The sequence below is a fragment of the Caretta caretta genome, chromosome 1, assembly GCF_965140235.1.
Source record: "Caretta caretta isolate rCarCar2 chromosome 1, rCarCar1.hap1, whole genome shotgun sequence".
NCBI classification, from domain to species: Eukaryota; Metazoa; Chordata; order Testudines; family Cheloniidae; genus Caretta; species Caretta caretta.
Genome location: NC_134206.1, coordinates 296,993,827 through 297,017,008, shown reverse-complemented (window position 1 = coordinate 297,017,008; position 23,182 = coordinate 296,993,827). Strand labels below are relative to the sequence as shown.

Genomic DNA, 23,182 nt, shown 5'->3' with positions numbered 1-23,182 from the left:
AAACATAACAAACCATAGCATTTTCAAGAGGGTAGGGGTGTGAACCTTAGTATCATGGTCACAGTCTAGTTTGGGTAATTATGCTGTGTACCAAAAATTCTGCTATAATTAATCTGGCTATAATAATTTTCATTTCTTGTCCTAAATTGTTTCCTGGATTTTGCTCTGTGATGATAAAGCTGTTGCATTTCACCTAAGAGACAGCTATATTTTAGTAGTGAATTAAGTGATTCCTGTATATTTTATTAGCTTATGAGCTTGATCCTGCATATCCTTGATCATATGATTAATCTTGACTGTAGTCGGACTAGCCACACAGTAAAGATTTGCAGATCAGGCCTTTAATTTGTAAAGTACTTTGAATTCCTTGTGGTGGAATAGGAATAGGTCTCAGATCCTGTTGGTTGATTGTGGATGGAGTACCTTTGGTGTCTTGGAAGGATGGCAGGAAGACTTCTTTAAAGCAGCTGTAATATATTGAACATTATACGTTTCAGCTCTGGAGTGAAGAATGTACCATTATTTAGACAGAGATCATCTTTAAGATGCAATAGTAGCTGACATGAATGGGAAGAGGATTTTTTCCAAGGGATGGAATGGTGATAAACACATCCATAACCATTTGTGAATATTTTAAAGATGCAGAAGAGAAAACAAATGTGTTTTTAAAGGAAACATCACACTTTAGAAATTCAATTTTATTTTTTATTCTGTTCCCAGTTTTGGAAGGATATTGTCGAGGATAATGAAGTACGTGACCTCATTTCTGACCGAAACAAATCTCAAGGTGAGATGTCTTGAATAAACTGATTAGATAAGTTCTGGTAAATATAGAAAAGGAATAGCTAAAGTTGATTTTTTTCTTTTGTAGATGTTCCATCAGAAGAATGGATATGGGAATCCTTATTTCATCCACCTCGCAAGTTGGGCATTAATGATATTGAAGGGCAGCGGGTACTTCAGATTGCAGTGATATTGCGAAATCTTTCTTTTGAGGAGGGAAACGTTAAACTTTTGGCAGCTAATCGTACCTGTCTTCGGTTCCTGCTACTCTCTGCTCATAGTCATTTTATTTCTCTAAGACAATTGGGGCTTGACACACTAGGAAATATTGCAGCAGAGGTAAATATACTTTGGAGAAGATGCTACTTTAGTATTAAGTAGCTTGACTGATGTCTTAAATTTAATTATTTTTTTGTGTGTTTATTTGAAGTAGTAGTGAATAATTGCTTTGAATTTGCAAATAATAGATTTCAACAGAATGCACGAGGCTAGGAATCAGATGTAGAGTGGGGCCCCCAGTTTGCCTAAGCACAGTCATGTGAGGGAATGGAGTTGTGTGGGGGCATGTGATCCTTCAAATCATCTATGATTTTCAATTGAAATTCCGGGGCACCGGGGAATTACTTTAAAAATGAAAAATATTCATACAGGTTATACTTTATAAATCATAACTCCACTATGACAGTACAAGAATTCCTGTGTGACCAGATAATAGGTATCAATACACTGTTTATAATAATAAGTATGAGAAAACCAGGGGGACTTTGGGAAGGTCACATACACATGGGTATATCATCAGTGAGGGAGACTTTTTCTTTTCAAAGATATTTAGATGTAAGAAGAAACAGTAAACGGCCAACTCATTCCATTTTATGGCATTATACACCACCAATAAATACAAAGTTTGATATTGTGTATATATTGAAATCCTGTAATGAGTAAATAGTAGGGAAGGAGACACTGTAGTGCTCAGCTACTGATAGAACTCTGACTAGGATGGTGTTTTCATGGATCTCTGCATGGTCCTGGTGTGTGTGGGAGGGCCTTTGAGAGTGCAGTAGTGGTGGTGGTGGTAGCAGTATTTATCATAGTGCCTATGGACCCAAGTCATGGACCAGGACCCCATTGTACTAGGTGCTGTACAAACAGGACAAAGGATGGTGAAAGCCGCAGGGGGGAGTTCATCCCTAATCACTGCTACTGTTTCGCAGGGCTCAGGAAAACATTCATATCCATCCTGATGACAGCCTAGGAATTCAGTTATTTTCCTTACTGTAAAGACTCAAAGAAAAAAGAGAAGTTCAGAGCCTCTTCCCAAATACTTCAGAAGAGAAAAGGGTTAATGCAATTTAAAAAATAATAATTAAGAATTCTAGGCATTTAAAGCACAGTCTTACATGCTCACAGAAGTGACAACATATTCCAACATATAAAGACTTTTGAGCATTGAATTTGGTATGCAAATTTAAGAACTGTGACTATTATGACTGTATGTACAACGTGGACTGCAGCTTAAATAATGTTTTTTCCCTTCTCTCAGCTTTTGTTGGACCCTGTTGATTTCAAAACTACTCATCTAATGTTTCACACTGTTACAAAATGCCTAATGGCAAGGGATAGATTCTTAAAAATGAGAGGTAAGGTCTTAGACTGCTAATTTTTTGTAAACAGTTAAGAGAATGATTTTTGGCTGTTTAATACTGTTCTATATTTGTTTTTCAGGCATGGAAATCTTGGGGAATCTTTGTAAAGCTGAAGATAATGGTGTATTAATTTGTGAATATGTGGATCAAGAATCCTACAAAGAGATAATATGTCATCTCACTTTACCAGATGTGCTGCTTGTAATCTCAGCACTTGAAGTGCTATACATGCTCACAGAAATGGGAGAAGTGGCCTGCACAAAGATTGCTAAAGTAGACAAGAGCATAGGTGAGGAAGAAGCAAAACAAAATCTCATATTAGTTTATTTGTTGAGGAAAAAGAATTGACACAGTGCCACATTCAGGGATTCAAAAATTTTACTTTGTCAGAGTTTAGAAAATGTATGTGTTTGTACAGTTACTCCCCACTTAACATTGTAGTTATGTTCCTGAAAAATGTGACTTTAAGTGAAATGGTGTTAAGCGAATCCAATTTCCCCATAAGAATGAATGTAAATAGGGGGGGGTTAGGTTCCAGGGAAATTTTTTTTTTGCCGTACGGTACAGTACTATAGTTGGAAGGTGCCCCCGCCTTACCCCACACAGGTACAGCCCACTGGCACTGGAGACAATGAGGCAGGCAAGGAGGCTGAAGGTGCTGTAGAATAGGAGAAGCACGTTGTGCAGCAGCAGTGGCAGCTCCCCCTACTTTGCAAGCACTGGGGGGAGGAGGGGGGGCTCAACCCTCGTCCCGCCCACTTCACCCCTTCCCCCAAGCCCCGACCCTTAACCCGCCTCTTCTTCCCGCCCCACTCCCGCTTTACTCCGCACACCGTGTCCTCACTCCTTCACCCTCCCTCCCCTGCCTCCTGCCTGCAGCAGTCAGCTGGCTTGTGGCATTCAGGAGGGAGCGGGGAGGAGTGAGGACATGGCATGCAGGCTTCCGCTCCCTCCCCTGCCTCCTGCCTGTGCTCCTTCCCCCTCCCTCCTGAACGCCGCAAGCCAGCTGATTGCCGTGGGCAGGAGATGGGGGGAGGAGGGGGAAGGTGCTGATCTGCGTGGTCTGCCGGCTGGTGGGAGGCGCTGTGGGAGGGGCGTAGGGGAGCTGATAGCGGGGCTGCCAGCTGTGTACGAAGCAGGCAGCCAAACGACGTTATAGCGAAGCATTGCACAACTTTAAATGGAGCATGTTCTGTAATGGAGCAGGGACATAAGATCGAAACAATGTTAAGCGAGAGGATGTTAAGTGGGGAGTTGCTGTGTATTATGTGCATATTGTTGCCGCATATTTACATAACTGAATTTTTATTTTCTCAGAGTATTAATGAAAATAGAGACCAAAGCAGGTCAGGAGTTTGCATTATATATCGGCTTTATATGCCATGAAAAATATTATGTAGAAATCCACAGAAATATGTGAGGGTTTGTTTTTCTTTCAGCAAGTGTCAGTTTAATTCAAATCAGTGTGTTCAGTACCAAACACTCATATTTGTTTTGTTGTAATATCGTTATTGGTTTTGCATTTAATGTTTTAGATACATTAGTATGTCTGGTTTCTATGGACATCCAGATGTTTGGACCTGATGCACTTACTGCTGTAAAACTCATTGAACATCAGAGCTCCAACCATCAAGTATCTGAAATCAGGCCACAGGCGGTGGAGCATGTTTCCTCACAGGCCCATGCAACAGCTGTCCCAGGTTAGTGCTGTTGTAGGAGAACATCCTTTTGTATTTTTGTAGAACATTCTTTATAGCATATGTGACTATCCATCTGTTTTTCTATCTGTAGCAGTATAATTGCGTGCATGTGTATAGCTATATAGCTGTGTGTAATTTAATGATTTACTTGTGCTTCAATATGTCAAATCAGACATGCATATTTTTAGTATTGTTGCTGGCAAAATGTATGTTAAGTTAATCTTTTTCTAATTGAATAAATATTTGGAACAATATTGGTCATTACATGAAAACACTCTGAAGTAACATGGAAAGAGTCTTAACATTTTTCAGCGAGCTTTCAATCTTGAAAATGTACACAATGAATATGTTACACATTTTTATTTAAAATTAACCTGTTCATTTGCATGTCAACAAAATATGTACAACTCACAGAGGGGTAGCAAGTCCATTTTGTGTTATATTCTGTGTGAATAGTAAGTAGGTGGCAGTATGTAAAATATGTTCTCAGTTAGTGTTTGGGTCAAATTCTAGGAAAATGGGCTACCAGATCTAATGGAATCATAGAAATGAAGATTGAAAAATAATTCTCATGACTGCATTGAAGCCACTAAACATTTCATTTGTGATGTGAGCCAAAGTTTAACACCTGCAATTAAAACTTAAAGGAAAGTTCATCCTTTGTTGAGGTCATTAGAACCTCAGAATGTACTTGATATTGTTGATATTGTTTAGTTGCAGAAATCTATTTTCAGAGTGAAATCCTGGCCCCATTGAAGTGAATGATAAAGCACTCTTTGACTTTAGTAGGGTCAAAATTGCACTCTAGATATTTAGTATCTTTTGACGCACACACACAGGGTTTTTAACAAGAAATTTTTTTGTTAAATTCATATACAAAATTACATTCTGCTGACCTATGTGGTTCCTCTTACAGCAAGTATAGGAGAAAAATGTCTAAATCAGTGCTTTTCACAAGTATACATTGCATATCAAGAAAGTTATGGGCATGGTTGGATCATGGCATCTACAGTGACTCATCCAATCCAAATGTAAATGTCACTCTCATTAATTAAACAACTGATAATACAATCAAGCGTGTACTTGCTTGTCCCAGTCCTGCTGCCCTCACTCCCATAACTTCAGTGAAAGTAAAACCTGCAGGATTTGGCTCATACTGGAGACCCAAGAGTCAAGTGCTTTCAGCCATTTGAAAAGTGTAGATCTTTGAAATAACTAATACACATCTTGACATAAGTTGCTGCTTTTAAAAAAATAATTAACTATTTTTTTAAAAATGTTCAAATTTAAAAACTCCCTCCCTCCCTCCCCTGCCAAAAAAATCCAACTCCACTACCACCCCCCCCCCCCCAGTTTCCCCCCCTCAATACTTAAAGTACCACTTTTTAAAGGCCCACACTGCCTTTGTGTGGTTCCCGGAAGCTCCTAAAGGGTGTAAACCTGAGACATGTTGGTGAGCTGCAACTCCCATTCAAGTCAGGGTCAGATTCAAAGACTCTAGTACTTCTGTTTCATTTCTGTGGCTAAATATAAACTTAAGTTTTTCCCTAGTATTTTTTCCCTTTCCCTCTTGGACTTAATAGACATTGTGGTTTGTTGGATTACCGACTCATTCAGAACCTTTCTCAGTTAATCAGATTCTTCTTCTCAAAACCATTTTTTATAAAACATTGCAGTTCACAGTGACTTGACTCCAGAAAAGTATGAGCCATAAAATCTTGACAAACTTTTTGCTAGCCGATTGAAGGCCTTGCCCACGTTAGAGAATTTTGCTTTGATATGACTACATTGGTGGAGTTAGACAGGAGCAAACTCCAAATATAGATGTGCTGCACCTCTGTAAAGCAAGTTACTGGAATAAATTGTATTAATCATGTAAGTAGTGTAAGCATTCATGTACAACTTTACTTTTTAGTTACTGCTTTTTTATTTAATGGAACATGTTTGACTCTAATAGGACTATACTGAAATACCTGCATGATACTGAACCAGGTGACCTAGCGGTTTGGGTTGAAAGAGTTAAATTAATGTGGAAAGCATTGAAGGATGAGATAATTATATCCCAGTATCAGTCACATTTTCATTCTACAAAATAATAATTTCCCACTGCAAACTAAAATCTTAGTATTTGTGTTACTCACAAAACATATCTTAAGGCAGCATTAGTAGTTGTTTTACATTTCATTCTGTAGTCCTCTTTTCCCATGATTTGTAACTTTTTCAAAAGTTTGCCCTTTGGTGAAAACTTTCCAAGTTTGGTCTGCTCTTGAAGGTGTTTCTTTGTTTTGTTTTTAAGTTAACTTGAGCAGCTGATCCAATTTTAAGTGGTTGCAAGTTGCTTGCCTACTTTTAAAGAACAACTGAGACTTTTATGTGTTCAGAAAACTTGAAAGCGTTTTTATTTAAAAGTTCAAACATAATCCTCAACAAGGAATGTGATTTTCATATTTGGAAAAAAATTAGTTCAGAAATACTAAACTTACTACTATTTTGAAATGGTGCCCTGAGCATGTTTTAACATTTTTCTTAAGCAAAGAAGTGCTTGCGCAATTGGTGCATGAGCGCACATCCCCCCTCACCTCAGATGCACATAAACTGAAAAATAGATTAAGGGAGAGTAGTTGGGAAAACCTTATTTGTTCCCAGACCATCTCAGTATTCTGAATAATGATAGGGAATACTACAGCCAAAGGACCACCATTGAGAATGACATGCCCCTGATCGTTTGCATCAGCTGCATGATTCCTACTAATCATAAATGGGAGTGCTAGACAGGAAGATAGAGACTTACGGTAGCTAGGTCCTAGCATGTCAAAGTCTTTAAAGATTCGTGCCAAGACCTTGAAGCAGATATAGAACTCTGTGTAGACCTATTGCAGGTCATTGATCACCAGTGTAACACAGGTTTACAGGACTGCCTGTGAACTGGCCGCATGGGCAGGCCGCTGCATCTTGCAGTAGTTGCAGCTTCTGTTTGGCCTTTGTGGTCAAATCATTGCCGTAGTTCAGCACAGAGATGATGATGGCATGGATCACCAGGGCTAGGTCTCCTATTTGAAAGTGTAATTCATTTTTTATAAAGAGAATTAAGTAACATGGCAGGATTTAACACCCTTGGACAAGAGTGCATTGCTATTCTGTTGAAGCATCTTGATGTCATGTGCTTGAATCTTGCATAAAGATGTAGGCAATTTTTATTACTTTAAGGTCAACTCAAGTTGGTTCTGATTAGTTCCACCCTGGGATATAAGGTGCTAGAATATTTGAGCAGGCAGGAAGAATTGAGGAGGTAAGACAGAGGGGTCAACCAAGCTTGAGAAAAAGCAATATTTCTTCTTTGAGTGATTGGCTATATGTATGTGTCTGTATGTTGGTGCTCATGTGCCTCATGAACTTGAGATCAGAAGTATTTGGCCATCAGTGTCAATGGATCTGCACCTGGCCTCATACCCTTGACATATCCTCCTCCCGGGGAAGAAGGGTGAAGTGGACCAACTTGTTTCTCAGTTCCTTCTTACTGTCCATGGCTCTGGTGGTTCCTATTACTTCATTCCATCCTATCATAAAACCAGTTTCAAGCCAGGTGTGCAAGTCATGGTTTATACTAGTGCAGTACATTTAGACTAGCAGTTTGCACTAATACAGTTACACTAGTGGCTAAAAACCTTGTTGGAGACGTGTCCTCACACACATCTCATTACATCTTTGAAACAACTTGGCATGCATTTAAACAGAGTTGATTTAAAGCAAATCTGATCATTCAGTAATAAATAAGCTATTGCCTTTTAAGGCATGGATGTGGGGAGTTCTTAAAATGTATGTAGTTATACTTTGTGTCTATGAATCTCTCTGTAGATGTAAGTAATTAATTAATCCTAACATTTAATTTTGTCAAAATGAACTTCTTTGGGGGAAGAGTGAGGGGAGAGATCTCTCAAAAATACAAAACAAATTTCAAATCAAATTTGAAACCGCTGAACTTCAGATGATCCTTTGTGTTGCCTGAGATGTTCAATTTTATAGGAAGAATCATCATTATATGTCAGCAAATTTATCTTTTTATTTCCTTTTCCACAGCATCAAGAGCAGCACAGCATGTTGCTCCACCACCAGGAATAGTAGAAATAGACAGTGAGAAATTTGCATGCCAGTGGTAAGTATACAGTTCCATTCAAATACTTTCTTGAGGAAGAGGGAAAAACAGCACAGAATATTAGTCACTTGACATGATACTTCAAACTAGTTGTTTTCTCTTTCTTAGAATATAATTTAATTCAATTACAAATCTAATCTTGCTGTAAAACTGTAGAGCAGCATTATATAACTGAACAGTATTTTCATCTTGTGCTACTGTAGCTATACAAGAAAGTGTTTCTCAAATTTTGAAACTAGATTTCTGGAAGGCTGGGATTTCATCAGTGGGAGACTCAAGCAAACCAGGGAAGATGAAAGACCTTTTTTTCCTCTGACCCCCCGCCCCATACTTGGTTTAATATTTTTACTAGTTATAATGTATGTTTGTACATCCAATAGTCTAAAGAATTGATCCCCAACTCGTAGCTCTCAAGTAGGGCTAGGGTGATTCCTCAAACTGGTGTTGACCTATACTTGTGTCTGCTCAAATTCTAAGTCTTTGGGTTGATCAGTTCCCGAAACTCTTCCACTTCCAACACTCCCCGCTTCCCTCGCGGGCAATGATATGGGTTAATACATTCACAAGATGGATCTAGTTCTTGAATTGATTCAGATATTCATCTATACACAAATGTCTTTACAGTGAAGTGGGGAGCATTTTACAAGAAGCAGAATGGTTCTACACTGAAAGTCTGTCATTTCACTTACAAGTTAAGCAAGGATTTTGACTGCACAGGAGTAGTTCTGTTGTAGATCCTAGCTGGTCAACTGAGTTGCCTCCTCTGCTCCTGCTTGTAGTTAGACACTTATATTGTGCTCTGTGTGAGGTATCATTAATATGAGTTATTGCTAGTTGATGCTAACATATGATGAGACTCTGAGCTTAGATACTACAGTGATACAGTTAATATAGAAAACCTCAGATAGAAGATTTTAGCTAGAAAATAGCAGCTAGTATTTGAAATCTTCATAATCCAAAATAAGTGGAATCTGCGTATTCCTCCTCTCAAACGGCGTATTCCTCCTCTCAAACCTGCTTCTTCAGAAGCCCATTGTATACAGCTATGAATTCTACAGGTTATATTTATACTATACTCTTTCTGCCTGGGAATTAGACAGTAGAGCAGTCTCACTGAGATGTGAAGTAATAATGCAGGAACAGTGAGCAATCAGTCTCCCCTGCTTCCCATGCTGCTGTTCTGCCAACCTCCAATCCTAGGAAAGGTAGAAAAGGAGCCACTGAAATCTTTCTGGCCCCCAAAACCAAAAAGGAATGATGCAGAATAGTCTCTCTTGCATTCAAGCAGGCAGGAATGGGCAGTTAAATCGGAGAAGGATTCCACAGATGCCACCTCTTATTCAGTAGTAGCCAGGATTTGGGGAACAGGAAAAACAATATTTTGGTGGAAGAAGTAGAAAAAGGCAACAGAATCACTGTGCTATGCTGCAGTTGTGTAACACCATCAGATGACAAAATGTAATTAAACAAATGATACAACGCAATGTCAGAATGATCTGTAGTGGTTATTTTTTGTCTGATTCTGTGCTAGGTAACAAAGTGCTGGGTACTCTATAGTTATTTTTCTTTTTCTGAATTCTAAATGGAAGTGAACCAACAAGATATAAAACAGGTGGCCCTGTACACAAGCCTAAAATATAATACTAACCATGATATTTTTTCCAATGTTTTTCTTGGAGTTGAAGAATGGGAAATAGCTTTAATGCAAACACAATTGAAAGAGACTAACATGGAGGGGTTTTTACCCCTGTAAAATCTCTTAGTAAGTTTTTGTCACTGTCTCTTACTGAGAGAAGTTGGAAGGTAGTAAGTCATAATGAAAGAATTTAGAAATATTGCTATCACTTGGAAGCAGCAGAAGGACATGCTAAAGAGGGGCAATGTATTAAAACTAATATCCCTAATATTATAAGCCAACTGGGCCGGAATGAGGATCCCCTGCAAGGTAAGTGCACATCATGGTCTAATCACCAACTCCCAAATCAAGATTATGAGATACAGAACATCTTCTCTGACATTCAGTGGTCACAGTGATACTGGTGTGTGTCATGGGAGACTGACGCTGTTTTTAATGACAATCTGGTTAGAGAAAGCAGGAATATTGATTTTTTTTCATAATATCTATGCATTATTACACAGAATGTGGATTCAATTTTTGTAACTATAGTAAAAGTTTGGCAAAAAAAAAAAAGGCATAATGTTTACTGGTGTTGTATTCTAAGTTCCCTGTAAGGTGTGAGGCTGCACAGCCACGCAGCAGCCTATTTAGCACCGCGCAGGCACTCAAGGAACCCGCCTGGGGACCTGCCACGGGAGGGGCACCCCTCCCCCGGCACCCCACCTAGTCTGGCCCCCAATCTGCTGCGACCGGGGCGCAGGGCGCCCCTTCCACAGCCCCAACTCTGCTGCGGTGTGGCCGGAGTAGCCCGGACCCAGCCACAGACAGGGTGCCCAGACCTGCTGGGGCGGCGCAGCCCCAGGTGCAGTCAAGGCAGCACAGCCCTGGCCCAGACCTGCTCTGTGAGGAGCACCTATCCTGCAACCCCAACCCCAGAGCTGCCGAGGCGGGGAGAGGCGCCTCTCCCCCACAGCCCAGGTGCTGCTGCTGCCGGGGGAGAGAGCTGGGGGGAGTCTTCTCTCCCCACCATAGATCCTGAGCACCCTCCTGCACCGCAAACCCCTCATCCCGGGCCCCACTCCAGAGCCCACACCCCCAGACGGAGCCCCCTGCCGGAGCCCTCACACCCCAACCCTCTGCCCCAGCCCCACCCCAGAGCCTGCACCCCCCAGCCGGAACCCTCATACCCCTACACCCCAACACTCTGCCCCAGCCCTGAGCCCCTGATCTCTGGCCCCACCCCAGAGCCCACACTTCCAGCCGGAGCCCTCACCCCCATCACATGAATTTTGTTATGTGCACCAATATGAAGGTGATATGTCACACATCACCTCCGTATTGGTGCACATGACAAAATTCATTCTGCACATGGGTAGGAAAAATTAGAGGGACATAGCCTGGTTGTATTGGCTATGAAAGAAGACAACACTAAATTCTCTCATCTGCTTTCTTTCTCTTTAGAATTTCCAATTACATTCTGGTTATAGTACTTTTAGATGATGCTAAACAACAGAGAATACGGTGTGTTTTTTCAAATCCTATAGGTGATATAGATTGTACTGCTGACAGTTTAAAAAATATATTGATACTCTTTGAGCCTGCATGGCAGTGCAGATATTTTGGTGTTCTGTAGAGAGTTGTTGCTGTCTCCATTTGCTGTCAGAAAGGAACTATTTCCCAACTTTCTGAGCTGGCATAGAGGATCTCAAAGAAATAAAAATTACCAGTTAAGGAAAATATCCTTTTTTTTTTTTTTGGTTGGCTGTGCTTTTGTGGAGGTCCTTCAGGAACCACACATTGCTTCGCTCCCTGGGAATTTATTGATATTGCCTGGAGCATTGGCCAGAGCCGGTTGTTCGAGGACAACATGAGGCCTTCACCCTGCTTGCCTCCAGGGATGAATGTTCTGCCTCTGTAGCACTCCTATTCCCCTATGATCCTGGTAGTTCAGGGTAAGGTTGTTACTATATCTCTGATTTTCCTGTGTATTGCACTACATCTAGATTAGCAGATCAGTCTGAAAAACTTATTTTGACTTGTAAGGTCAGCAAATTTTTGATGGAAACCTTTGATAGAGAATGAGTATGCAATGCTAAAGTATATCTGACTTTTGATCTAAAGTTTAAAAGATATAGTTTGAAGCCTTTAAATTTATAATTTATTTAACTGATAGACACAGTTGGGTGGGGTGAGCAGATGATTAAGGCTTATATGGCAGTGAGGAACTGAGCTGTTAATTTCCAGATATTCTAACATTTGTGGGTTATATGTAGTTTTTTTTTTCTTTTTCTTTTTTTTAAAGTTGTAGAATTTTGTAGAGAATATATAAAGTAGTTCTGGGGACTTCATTGAAACACATTTTCAATCTGAAATTTTCTCAGATAAGTTTTTGGTTTGTGAATATGTTACTAAGTCTTGCATATTATATATGTAAATAATAATCTCAACAGGATGTTATGTGATCGATTTTTGCCATGTATCTTTGTGCTTTTCCTTGTATTAACTTTGGGCATTGAGGTTTACATCGTGAAAGATAAAATTACGTTGTATTGAGGAGGTGTTTGATAGGAGAGTGCATTAAAATGCTGTTTTCAATATTTTAAATTAGCAGTGTTGTTACTGATTGTCCAAAATCCTTTACTCAGCCAGAGAGTAGCGTTTCAACCCTTTAAAAAATATTGTCCATGTTGCAGTGTGTTACATCATTTATTTTTCTTTCTTCATTTTCAGGTTGAATGCACATTTTGAGGTGAATTCAGATTGCTCAGTCTCTCGAGCGGAAATGTACTCTGAATACCTCTCAACCTGCAGTAAATTAGCTCGAGGTGGAATCCTAACATCAACTGGATTTTATAAATGTCTTCGGTAAGGTGAAAAGTCTAAAGAAGAATAAACAGGAGATTGTGGATGCCTAATGCTAATCTGCAACTTCAAACTTCTTTAGGGAAATACCTACTCTCAAATGAGTTTTAAAGACTGCTCTGATCTGTTAGCATTTGGAATTTTAAGTAAAAAAAAAAAAAAGTTTGATAGTTCAATGCAATTATTTTGTTCTTTGTAAAGACTTTGTTAGAGCTTGCTGTATGTGTTTGGCCATATATTTCTTCCACTTTTAGCTTTTGGGGGTTACAGTTTTCATTTCTCTTGTCCATTGTAAATGCTAATTCTGGTGAACCTTTCAGTCCCCAAGGAGGTAGTCTTCTAAAAAAAGCATCTGAGCATCTCACTCTGGTGAGAAGACACATGACAGGCTGCAACTCTGCAGAAACAGAAACAGATGCTGTCACCAAATATTAGCCATTGAAAAATACTCTTCTGTTTGAAAAATAGAATGGAGATTTCCCATGCCCATTCCTTCTCTTTTTGGCAGAGGTTGAACCCTAACTGACTAACATTAGTATCCTGGATCTAGATTTTGCAGTTAGGTACTCAATGAAGTATTTGACTTCTTAGTTTTTGTATATATGTTTGTCTTTGTCCTCTCTACGTACAGAACAGAGTCAATGTGCTAAAAATGAAAAGAAAGAGGAAAAAAAATAACACTGTGAAAGGACTGAATTTTTGTTATGTATATAGCTGTATGTTTGTGTTTGGCAGAACTGTCTTTCCAAATCACACAGTGAAGAGAGTAGAGGATCCAAATAACAACGGGCAGGCACATATACACGTAGTAGGAGTTAAAAGGAGAGCTATACCACTTCCCATTCAGATGTACTATCAGCAACAACCAACTTCTGCTACCCCTGTCGTCCGGGTTGATTCTATTCCTGATGTATCTCCGTCTCCTTCACCAGCAGGTTCTTTATCTTTTACATTATATTTTATGTGGCAGCCATTTTTGTTGCTTCTGAAACTAGGTAAAACAAAGTAAACTTCAGTGAAAAGAAGTTTTTAGAAACTATTTGTTTAATTTTTTTGTTTAATGCTTTATAGTGTTGGATGATAGTGTTACTAAGTAGTATCTGGGTAGATACTGCCTAGCATTTGACACCTAATCCCTAAATTTGCAAGTCACCAGACAAGCCACTCTTATGTCCACCACTAATCCGGACATGCTATAGCTGAGTTTAGAAACTACTTCACTTGGCTGTAATGATAATTTCAAATTTGGGATTTTTGATTCTTTATATTTGTGTGTTTTGCTTTGAGGTGTGGGGGTGGGACTGTTTTGGTTTGGTTTGGATTTTTGCATTCAGACTTCTGATTTTTTTTATTTCGTTTGGGTCAACAGGAATCCCACATGGACCACAAAGTGTAGGAAACCATTTTCAGAGGACCCCAGTTAACAACCAGTCTTCAAATCTGACAGCAACACAGATGTCTTTTCCAATTCAAGGTGTTCACACTGTGGCGCAGACTATTTCTAGAATTCCACAAAATCCTTCAGTTCACACACAGCAACAACAAAACGCTACCGTGACTGTCATTCAGAATAAAACTCCAATTTCCTGTGAGGTAGTCAAGGCCACAGTAATACAGAGCTCGGTTTCCCAATCTGCAGTTCCTGTTACTATTGCTGTAGGTGGAGCAGCACAAGCTTCTAATCAAAATCACAGCAGTGCAGGACCACAACCATCTGTTGCTGTTGTCAGTTCTCAGACTTTGCTTCACCACCAACCTGTAATTCAACAACAGTCTCCACTACATGCAGTGGTACCAGGACAGATACCTTCAGGCACTCCTGTTACGGTAATTCAACAAGCTGTACCTCAGGGTCATATATTTGGCAGAGTACAGAACCTACCAGCATGCACTTCAGCAGTTTCACAGGGTCAACAGTTAATCACTACATCGTCACAACCTTTGCAGACTTCATCTCAGCAGCCCTCTGCTGGTAACCAGCAACAAGACACAGTCATCATAGCACCCCAACAATATGTCACAACCTCTGCATCCAATATTGTTTCTGCCACTACAGTACAGAATTTTCAAGTTGCAGCTGGGCAAGTGGTTACTATTGCTGGTGTCCAAAATCCACAAACTTCTAGGGTAGGGTTTCAGAATATTGCTCCAAAGCCTCTACCTTCTCAGCAAGTCCCACCTACAGTGGTACAGCAACCCATGCAGCAGCAGCCGCCACCATCCCAACAAAGTGTAGTGATTGTAAGCCAGCCAGCTCAGCAAGGTCAAACTTATGCACCAGCCATTCACCAAATTGTGCTAACTAATCCAGCTTCTCTTCCAGCTGGGCAAACTGTCCAGTTGACTGGACAACCAAACATAACTCCATCTTCCTCACCGTCTCCTGGACCAGTTACAAATAACCAGGTTCCTACAGTAATGTCATCTCCATCTACTACTCAGTCACAAGGACCCCCTCCTACTGTCAGCCAGATGCTTTCCGTGAAGAGGCAGCAACAGCAGCAACATTCACCCGCGCCATCACAACAACAGGTACAAGTACAAGTCCAGCAACAACAACCGGTACAAATGCAAGTTCAGCCACAGCAAGCTAATGCAGGAGTTGGTCAGCCTTCGTCTGGAGAATCTAGTCTGATAAAACAGCTGCTTCTTCCAAAACGAGGCCCTTCAACTCCTGGTGGTAAGCTTATACTCCCAGCTCCACAGATTCCTCCACCTAACAATGCAAGAGCCCCTAGCCCTCAGGTGGTTTATCAGGTGGCTAATAACCAAGCACCAAGTTTTGGAGTTCAAGGACAGTCTCCAGCTCAGCAGCTATTAGTTGGACAGCAAAATGTTCAGCTGGTCCAGAGTGCAATCCAGCCCCAAGGGGCAGTACAAACAGTACCCATTTCTAATCTACAAATATTGCCAGGCCAGTTGATCTCAAATAGCCCAGCAACCATTTTCCAAGGGACTTCTGGCAACCAGGTTACCATAACAGTTGTGCCAAATACTAGTTTTGCTACTGCAACTGTGAGTCAGGGAAATACAACTCAGCTCATTGCTCCAGCAGGAATCTCAATGAGTGGAACACAGACAGGAGTTGGGCTTCAGGTGCAAACACTTCCAACTACTCCAGCACCTCCAGCTGGACAATCACCATGTGCTGCTGCTCCTCCATTCAAAGGTGATAAAATAATTTGCCAAAAGGAGGAAGAAGCAAAGGAAGCAACAGGTTTACACGTTCATGAACGTAAAATTGAAGTTATGGAAAATCCCTCTTGCCGAAGAGGAGCTGTGAATACCAGTAATGGGGATGCAAAGGAAAATGATATGCAGGTGGGAAGTCTTTTAAATGGGAGAAAGTATAATGACTCCAGTCTACCTCCTTCTAACTCAGGGAAAACTCAAAATGAGGCCAATCAGTGCTCACAAGTCAGTAACGGGCCATCATTAGAATTGGGTGAGAATGGAGCTCCTGGAAAGCAGAACTTTGAACAAATGGACACACAGGAAATTAAAAGTGATTTGAAGAAGCCCCTAGTTAATGGAATCTGTGATTTTGATAAAGGAGATGGTTCTCATTTGAGCAAAAACATTCCAAATCACAAAACTTCCAATCATGTAGGAAATGGTGAGATCTCTCCAGTGGAACAAGGGAATTCAGATGTCATGCAGCAAGAGACTGCTAAAGGTGATCAAGGGGAAAGGATTTCTAATGGACCTGTATTAACTTTCAGTAGTTCACCTGTTGTAAGCGGTACACAGGAAGCTGCAAAACTGTTAACCCAGCAACTTAGTGGTACCAACACTGATTTACCTAATGGACCTTTAGCTTCAAGTTTGAATTCAGATGTGCCTCAGCAACGCCCAAGTGTAGTTGTCTCACCACAATCTACAGCCTCTGTTATACAGGGGCATCAAATCATAGCAGTTCCACACTCAGGACCTAGAGTGTCCCAGTCTACCCTGTCATCTGAAGTTCGGTCTACTAATGGCACAGCAGAATGCAAAACTGTAAAGAGGCCAGCGGAGGATAATGATAGGGAAACTGTTCCAGGAATTCCAAATAAAGTAGGAGTTAGAATTGTTACAATCAGTGACCCCAACAATGCAGGTTGCAGTGCAACTATGGTTGCTGTGCCAGCTGGAGCGGATCCAAGCACTGTAGCTAAAGTAGCAATAGAAAGCGCTGTTCAGCAAAAGCAGCAGCATCCAACAACATATATACAAAGCATGGTCACACAGGTAGGTTAAGCAAACTTTTTGTGTTTATTTTACCAAATATGGTTTGTAAAAGAAACAGATATGTCAAAATGTAAATTTGCTATTCCAATATTATCCCCCATGTGGGATTTCAAATCTTCATAAAATCACTGTTAGTGTGCTCCTACTTAAGCTGTTCTGATACTTCTCATTCTGTTTTTGATGCCAGTTATAGTAGTATAGTTTAAATTTATTTAAAAGGATTAAAGTCTAACAAATTGCAACTTGATTATGCATCAAGGGAAAACCCCTTGTGTTTACTTTTCTGTTATTTAATTGCTTTGTTATTTTGAAGGTTAAAAATAGTCCTTTGTATTTTAGAATCTTAAAATTATTTGTTTTATCATTTCTTGCTCTCAGAGTTGTCCATATCTTGCCTCCTCACTTAGAATAGGTGTTCTATTAGGTGGCAGTCTCTACTTTTGTGTAGTGTTTTATATTTTGTTCTTACACATTTTGTTAGTAGCTCACATAAGTATATTTCTGAGGAGTGAATTTCAAATTATTTCTGTATATATATTATAAAATGTCTCAGTTGCTTATACTTCTACCATTGTCCTCGAGCTTACTGAAAAAAGTTAAAGTTTTTGGGTTTGGAGATCCGTAAAGGATAATAAATGTTTGTTTAAATTTATTCCAGTCAGTAGAAAATAGAGTTTGTCCATTGGTCAAAAAGGATGCAGTTTCTTTCCACCATAGGTTCTGATTCTGCAGTCCTATCTGATGGACTCTACACAGGCATAATAATCTGTTGCATGGATCAGGTTGGAGGATAGTGGTCTTAATTTCTTTTTGAGATTAAATTTTATTTACCTTTATAAGTGCAAGCTTCCTCGTACCTCACCACCAGTGTAGGCTATAGTATGTGTCCATTCTTAATATGACATTTAGCACCTACTGTACTATTGTAAATAGGAGTATTCCAGTTTGCACATCTCAGTACCATTTTCCAGGAAAATTCCTGATTATATTCAAAATTCTTACATTCTCTAGTTATTTTAGCACAGCATATGGTCAGAAAATCCCTTAATTTCATGTATGGATAATTCATTTTAAGAAACTGTTTCATATTCTGAATTAGAGCAAAAGAGATATTCACTAATTTGAGGGTGGTAAGAGGAAGACAGATTGTGGAAAGAGAGGGAAAAATCAGAGAAAAGTTTGTTTGGGTTAGTGTTCTTAGGCATTGAGTTAATAAACTTTTTTTACTTGATACTCGTTCATTTTTAGTATTTAGTAGATGCAGACTTATGGACACAAACAGAGCTATAACTAGAATCCACTTAAGCGGATACCTGCTTAATCAGGGTGGTACTCCTGCACTGTCATTAAGTTAGACTTTTACTGAAATCTGTCTGATGCCTTAACTCTTTAGACAAGAAATCTCTTTAGGTAATGATGAATAATTTTCTTTTAACTGTGAGAATACTTTGTGAAAATTTTGCAAATCTAAATGAAAATCAAATATGTATATTATTCTGATTGACACATGATCTTTGATTTGAATAAAAGTTGTTTGATGACAAAAGAAAATTGCCAATGTGTAGCATAAGGGTTCACCAGATTTTGGTAAGTAATATCTTTTCCCCAAAATGGATACATTAGCTATGCATTGCTTAGAGTACAGAGTGTGGGTGGTTTTTGGTGTTTGTGCAGTTTGGGGGTTTTGGATGTTTTTTTTTTGGTTTTTTGTTTGTTTTGTTTGGTTTTTTGTTTTTTTGAGTACCCTCATTAAAGATCCGATCAATATAGAAAATGTTGAACTGTCTTATCAAGGATTGACCTGATTGTTTTTAACTAAAATAATTGACTGTGGATATTTATGCCCTAGACACATAGCTGATCCGAATTAGAAAATGTTTCTCAGAACTGTTAACAGACAGTCATTCTTTAAGATTGTTGAGGAAGAGAGTGAGAGAAAAATATGTATGATTTTTTTCCCATTTGAAATATATTACTTGTGGGTCTGCCATACTACTGCTATACACTTAAAAAAAAAAAAAACAAAAAAACACCCCATCCTTTTTTGAGGTAGTTTTTATTCTTCTGCCTCATTCTTAAGGCTAATATTTCGTCATGGATATTTTTAGTAAAAGTCATGGGCAATAATGAAAAATTCACAGAAGCCCGTGACCTGTCCCTGACTTTTACTAAAAATATCCATGACAAAATGGAGAGCCTGGGCAGCTCCAGGGGCCCTCTCTGCTGGCGGCTCTGAGTTGCAGGGAGCACAGCCTCCTGGGGCGGCAGGGGAGCGACCGGGAGCTCTGGGGGTCCCCCTGGCACCCACGGAGATGGAGAGCTCTGGGGGCCCACCCTGCCACCCGTGGAGGTGGCTGGGAGCTGCGGGGTGGCCAGGAACTCGGGGGGTCCCCCTGGGTAACATGGAGGCGGAGAGCTGCGGGGTCCCCACTGCTGCCCATGGGGTGGCTGGGAGCTGTGGGGTCCCCCCCGCCTCCCTTCGGGGCGGCCGGGAGCTGCGGGGGGGTCTGCCTGCTGGCACTGGCTGAGGTCACGGAAGTCTTTGGAAGTCACGCATTTCGTGACCTCTGTGACTAAATCGCAGCCTTACCCATTCTCATTCCCCCATTATTCCCTACTGCATTTCTCCAACTTTCCACAGAATCATGCTGCCAACCGCCTTTGTCAAGTGAGATAAAGGAACACACAAAACCTCCACTGAAGCTTCTATTAGTTAGTTTGGTTGATAAACAAAGAAACTCAAAAGATGATTTGCTAAAAAGAGGTTAAAATAGGGAAAGAACACATTAAAAATTACTTAGACTAGTTAGATATCTTCAAGTCACCAGGGCCTAATGAAATACATCCTAGCATACTCAAGAAGGTGACTGAAGATATCTGAGCCATTAGTGATTATCTTTGAAAAGTCTTGGAAGATGAGATTCCAGAGCATTGGAAAAGGGCAAATATAGTGCCCATCCATAAAAAGGAAAATAAGGACAACCCGGGTAATTACAGACCAGTCAGCTTAACTTCTGTACCCAGAAAGATAATGGACCAAATAATTAAGCAATCAATTTGCAAACACCTAGAAGATGATAAGGTGATAGGTAACAGTCCATATGGATTTGTCAAGAACAAATTGTGTCAAACCAACCAAATAGCTTTCTTTTACATGGTAATAAGCATTGTGGATAGCGGGAAAGCGTTAAGACTTGGTATATCTTGACTTTAGTAAGGGTTTTGATACTGTTGCACATGACCTCATAAACAAACTAGGGAAATACAAACTAGATGGAGCTAATATAATGTGGGTGCATAACTGTTTGGAAAACTGTTCCCAGAGAGTAGTTATCAGTGGTTCACAGTCAAACTGGAAGGGCATATCTAGTGGGGTCCCACAGGGATCAATTCTGGGTCTGGTTCTGTTCAATATCGTCAGTGATTTAGATAATGGTGTAGAGAGTACACTTATAAAGTTTGTGGACACCACAAGTTGGGAGGGGTTGCAAGTGCTTCGGAGGACAGGATTCAAATTCAAAATGATGTGGATAAACTGGAGAAATGGTCTGAAGTAAATAGGATGAAATTCAATAAGGACAAATGCAAAGTATTCCACTTAAGAAGGAACAGTCAGTTGCACACATACTAAATGGGAAATGATTGCCTAGGAAGGAGTACTGCAGAACGGGATCTAGGGGACAGAGTAGATCACAAGCTAAGTATGAGTCAACATTGTAACACTGTTGCAAAAAAAGCAAACATTATTCTGGGATGTATTAGCAGAAGTGTTGTAAGCAAGACACAAGAAGTAATTCTTCCGTTCTACTCCGCACTGATTAGGCCTCAACTGGAGTACTGTGTCCAGTTCTGGGTGCCTCATTTCAGGAAAGATGGGGACAAATTGGAAAAAGTCCAGAGAAGAGTAACAAAAATGATTACAGAAAACATGACCTATGAAGGAGAAGTGGAAAAGCGGCATGATCTATGAAGCAGCATTACCTATGAAGGAGAAGCGGAAAGCAGCACGGGCCACAGGGACGTGCTGGCTGCCGCTTCCTGCAGCTCCGGTTGGCCGGGAATGGTGAACCGCAGCCACTGGGAGCTGCGAGGAGCTGTGCCTGCGGACAGTCAATGTAAACAAAATGTCTCACAGCCTGCCAGCAGATTACCCTGATGGGCTGCATGCCGAAGGTTGACGACCCCTGTTCTAGACTTTACAGTGACACATAGGGTGACAATCCTGGAATCTTATTATATAGATATAGGATTTGATTTTGTATTTAAATATCGTGTTTATTGGATTGTCTCAAACAGGCGCATGTGACACACATGTCATTGCTTAAAGGTGTTTATCTCTATTTGCATCTGCATTTAGCCAGTCCTAGGTGTAGCCTGAAGGGTGGAGGGAGCTGGCATCTTACTTTGGTGGCTTTCTCTCCCTTTATTTATATGTTTTCTGTTTAGGGGTTGTTACTTCCCTGAGGCATTGTGCTGGACTGGTGCATGAAGAAGGAAAAAGAAATGAGTAATTTACTTACGGCTTTTTTTTTTTCCAAAGCTCCCACAAAACATTTGTTGAACATAACCAAGTTAGTTTGTCCCAATTGGCTTTATAGAATGCTCTAATGTCATGTCAGATGCTTGGATGGGAGAAAATTACACTTAATTACCTATGTGGCTTTTTAAAAAAATCAGTCCCTCCCTCACCATCCTCACCCCCTCATAAACAGACACTTCCATTTTTCTTAAGGCAGCCCACTTATAACATCCTTGAGTGGGAAGCAGGCTGCTAAAATTGTGAGCAGGAGTATAAACATTGGCTCCAATCTTCCATTGATCAGTAGGCTGAGTTTCCATGCACCAGAAACCAGGTGCATAGCCCCAGGAGACATAATTCATTCCTATCCACAGAGCAAATGAACTGCTCAGCTGGAGCTACTAAAATACAGAAGCTCTTCATTTGGTTGTCATTCACTCCTGAAGCACACTGATGCAATTAGATTTGAACTTCAATAATCTACTATCATTAAAGAGGAAATTTATTTTAATTCCTGTCCCCCTACCCTACCCCTCCCTCATACCCCCCAAAATCCTGCTGTTTTTATTTTCCACATGTGAGCTACCTGTGATAAACATCATATTTTGAGAACATTGAGTACATAAGGTGAAATTTTCAAAAGCGCTAAGTAACTTAGGCTCCTAAGTCCTATGACTTTGTCTGGTAAATGACGGCAGTGTTTTTGAAAATTTTGCTCATATAACTATTCACTGCACAAGTAGTGGTACACACAAACACACACACGTGTGACAATCACAATGTGCATGTGTGTATGTGTGTATCTATATATTATTAGGGAGCAGAAGTGTAGAGTAAGGACCTGATCTTGAAAATAGCTCTGCATGAGAACAGGGGTCCGCCATACGGAGCTGCATGAAAGACTGGGCCTCAATTATTATAACTCAATAGATCATGTATTCCATTTTGTAAAATTGAATCGTTACCGGTTTTACTAGTTCACTGTGTACCAGCTGTTTTGTTTTTTCCTACCTTTATTTTGTCTACACTACATTTTAGCCACTGTGCTAATGCACTGGTATTAACCATGATTTGCACTCCTGCAACTTGCTCCAGCTAACTTACTCCAGCTGACTGTTCTATTGACACACAACATCTAAAGGGTTTGCACTTGTGTAGCTGCGCTGGTGGCTCAAAACCCAGTATAGACCCTTTGACTAGAGTAGTCATTTTAAAAGTGAGGTGTTTCGGTAGGGTAGACTGCTGAATTTTGTAGAGGCCGGGTCCTTTGTGTTTGTGCTTACATTTTATCTAAAACTGAAATTTAAAGGATAGTAGGAAGCATTATTTCGAAGATGGTATTTACAATTTTAACAGAGTTGCCTGAGGTTGGGAGGTTGATTACACTGAAATATGAGACATGGATTGCAACATGAATTAAAAGAATATAATGCTTTATATGCAGTGTGGTTGTAGCTGTGTTGGTCCCAGGATATTAGAAAAAGAGCTCTGTAAGCTCAAAAACTTGTCTCCTTCACCAACAGAAGTTGGTCCAATCAAAAATATTACCTCATCCACCTTGTCTCTCTCCTATGCTTTATATTAGGGCTGTCAATTAATCACAGTTAAGTCACGTGATTAACTCAAAAATTAATCACAATTAAAACAATTAATCGCACTTATAACATTAGAATA

At 40.1% G+C, this 23,182-nt stretch overlaps 1 protein-coding gene across 2 annotated transcripts in view; it reads left to right on the top strand.

The window, feature by feature from the left end:
• ARID2 (AT-rich interaction domain 2) overlaps positions 1–23,182 on the top strand; it is a 183,667-nt gene that overhangs the window by 110,148 nt on the left and 50,337 nt on the right. For both annotated transcript variants that reach the window (XM_075124390.1, XM_048835986.2), the window contains exons 7-15: positions 721–787; positions 872–1,122; positions 2,324–2,420; positions 2,506–2,715; positions 3,962–4,126; positions 8,204–8,279; positions 12,628–12,762; positions 13,495–13,694; positions 14,129–16,989. In XM_075124390.1, the coding sequence (XP_074980491.1) occupies positions 721–787; positions 872–1,122; positions 2,324–2,420; positions 2,506–2,715; positions 3,962–4,126; positions 8,204–8,279; positions 12,628–12,762; positions 13,495–13,694; positions 14,129–16,989 (4,062 nt within the window). The remainder of the gene's footprint in view (positions 1–720; positions 788–871; positions 1,123–2,323; positions 2,421–2,505; positions 2,716–3,961; positions 4,127–8,203; positions 8,280–12,627; positions 12,763–13,494; positions 13,695–14,128; positions 16,990–23,182) is intronic.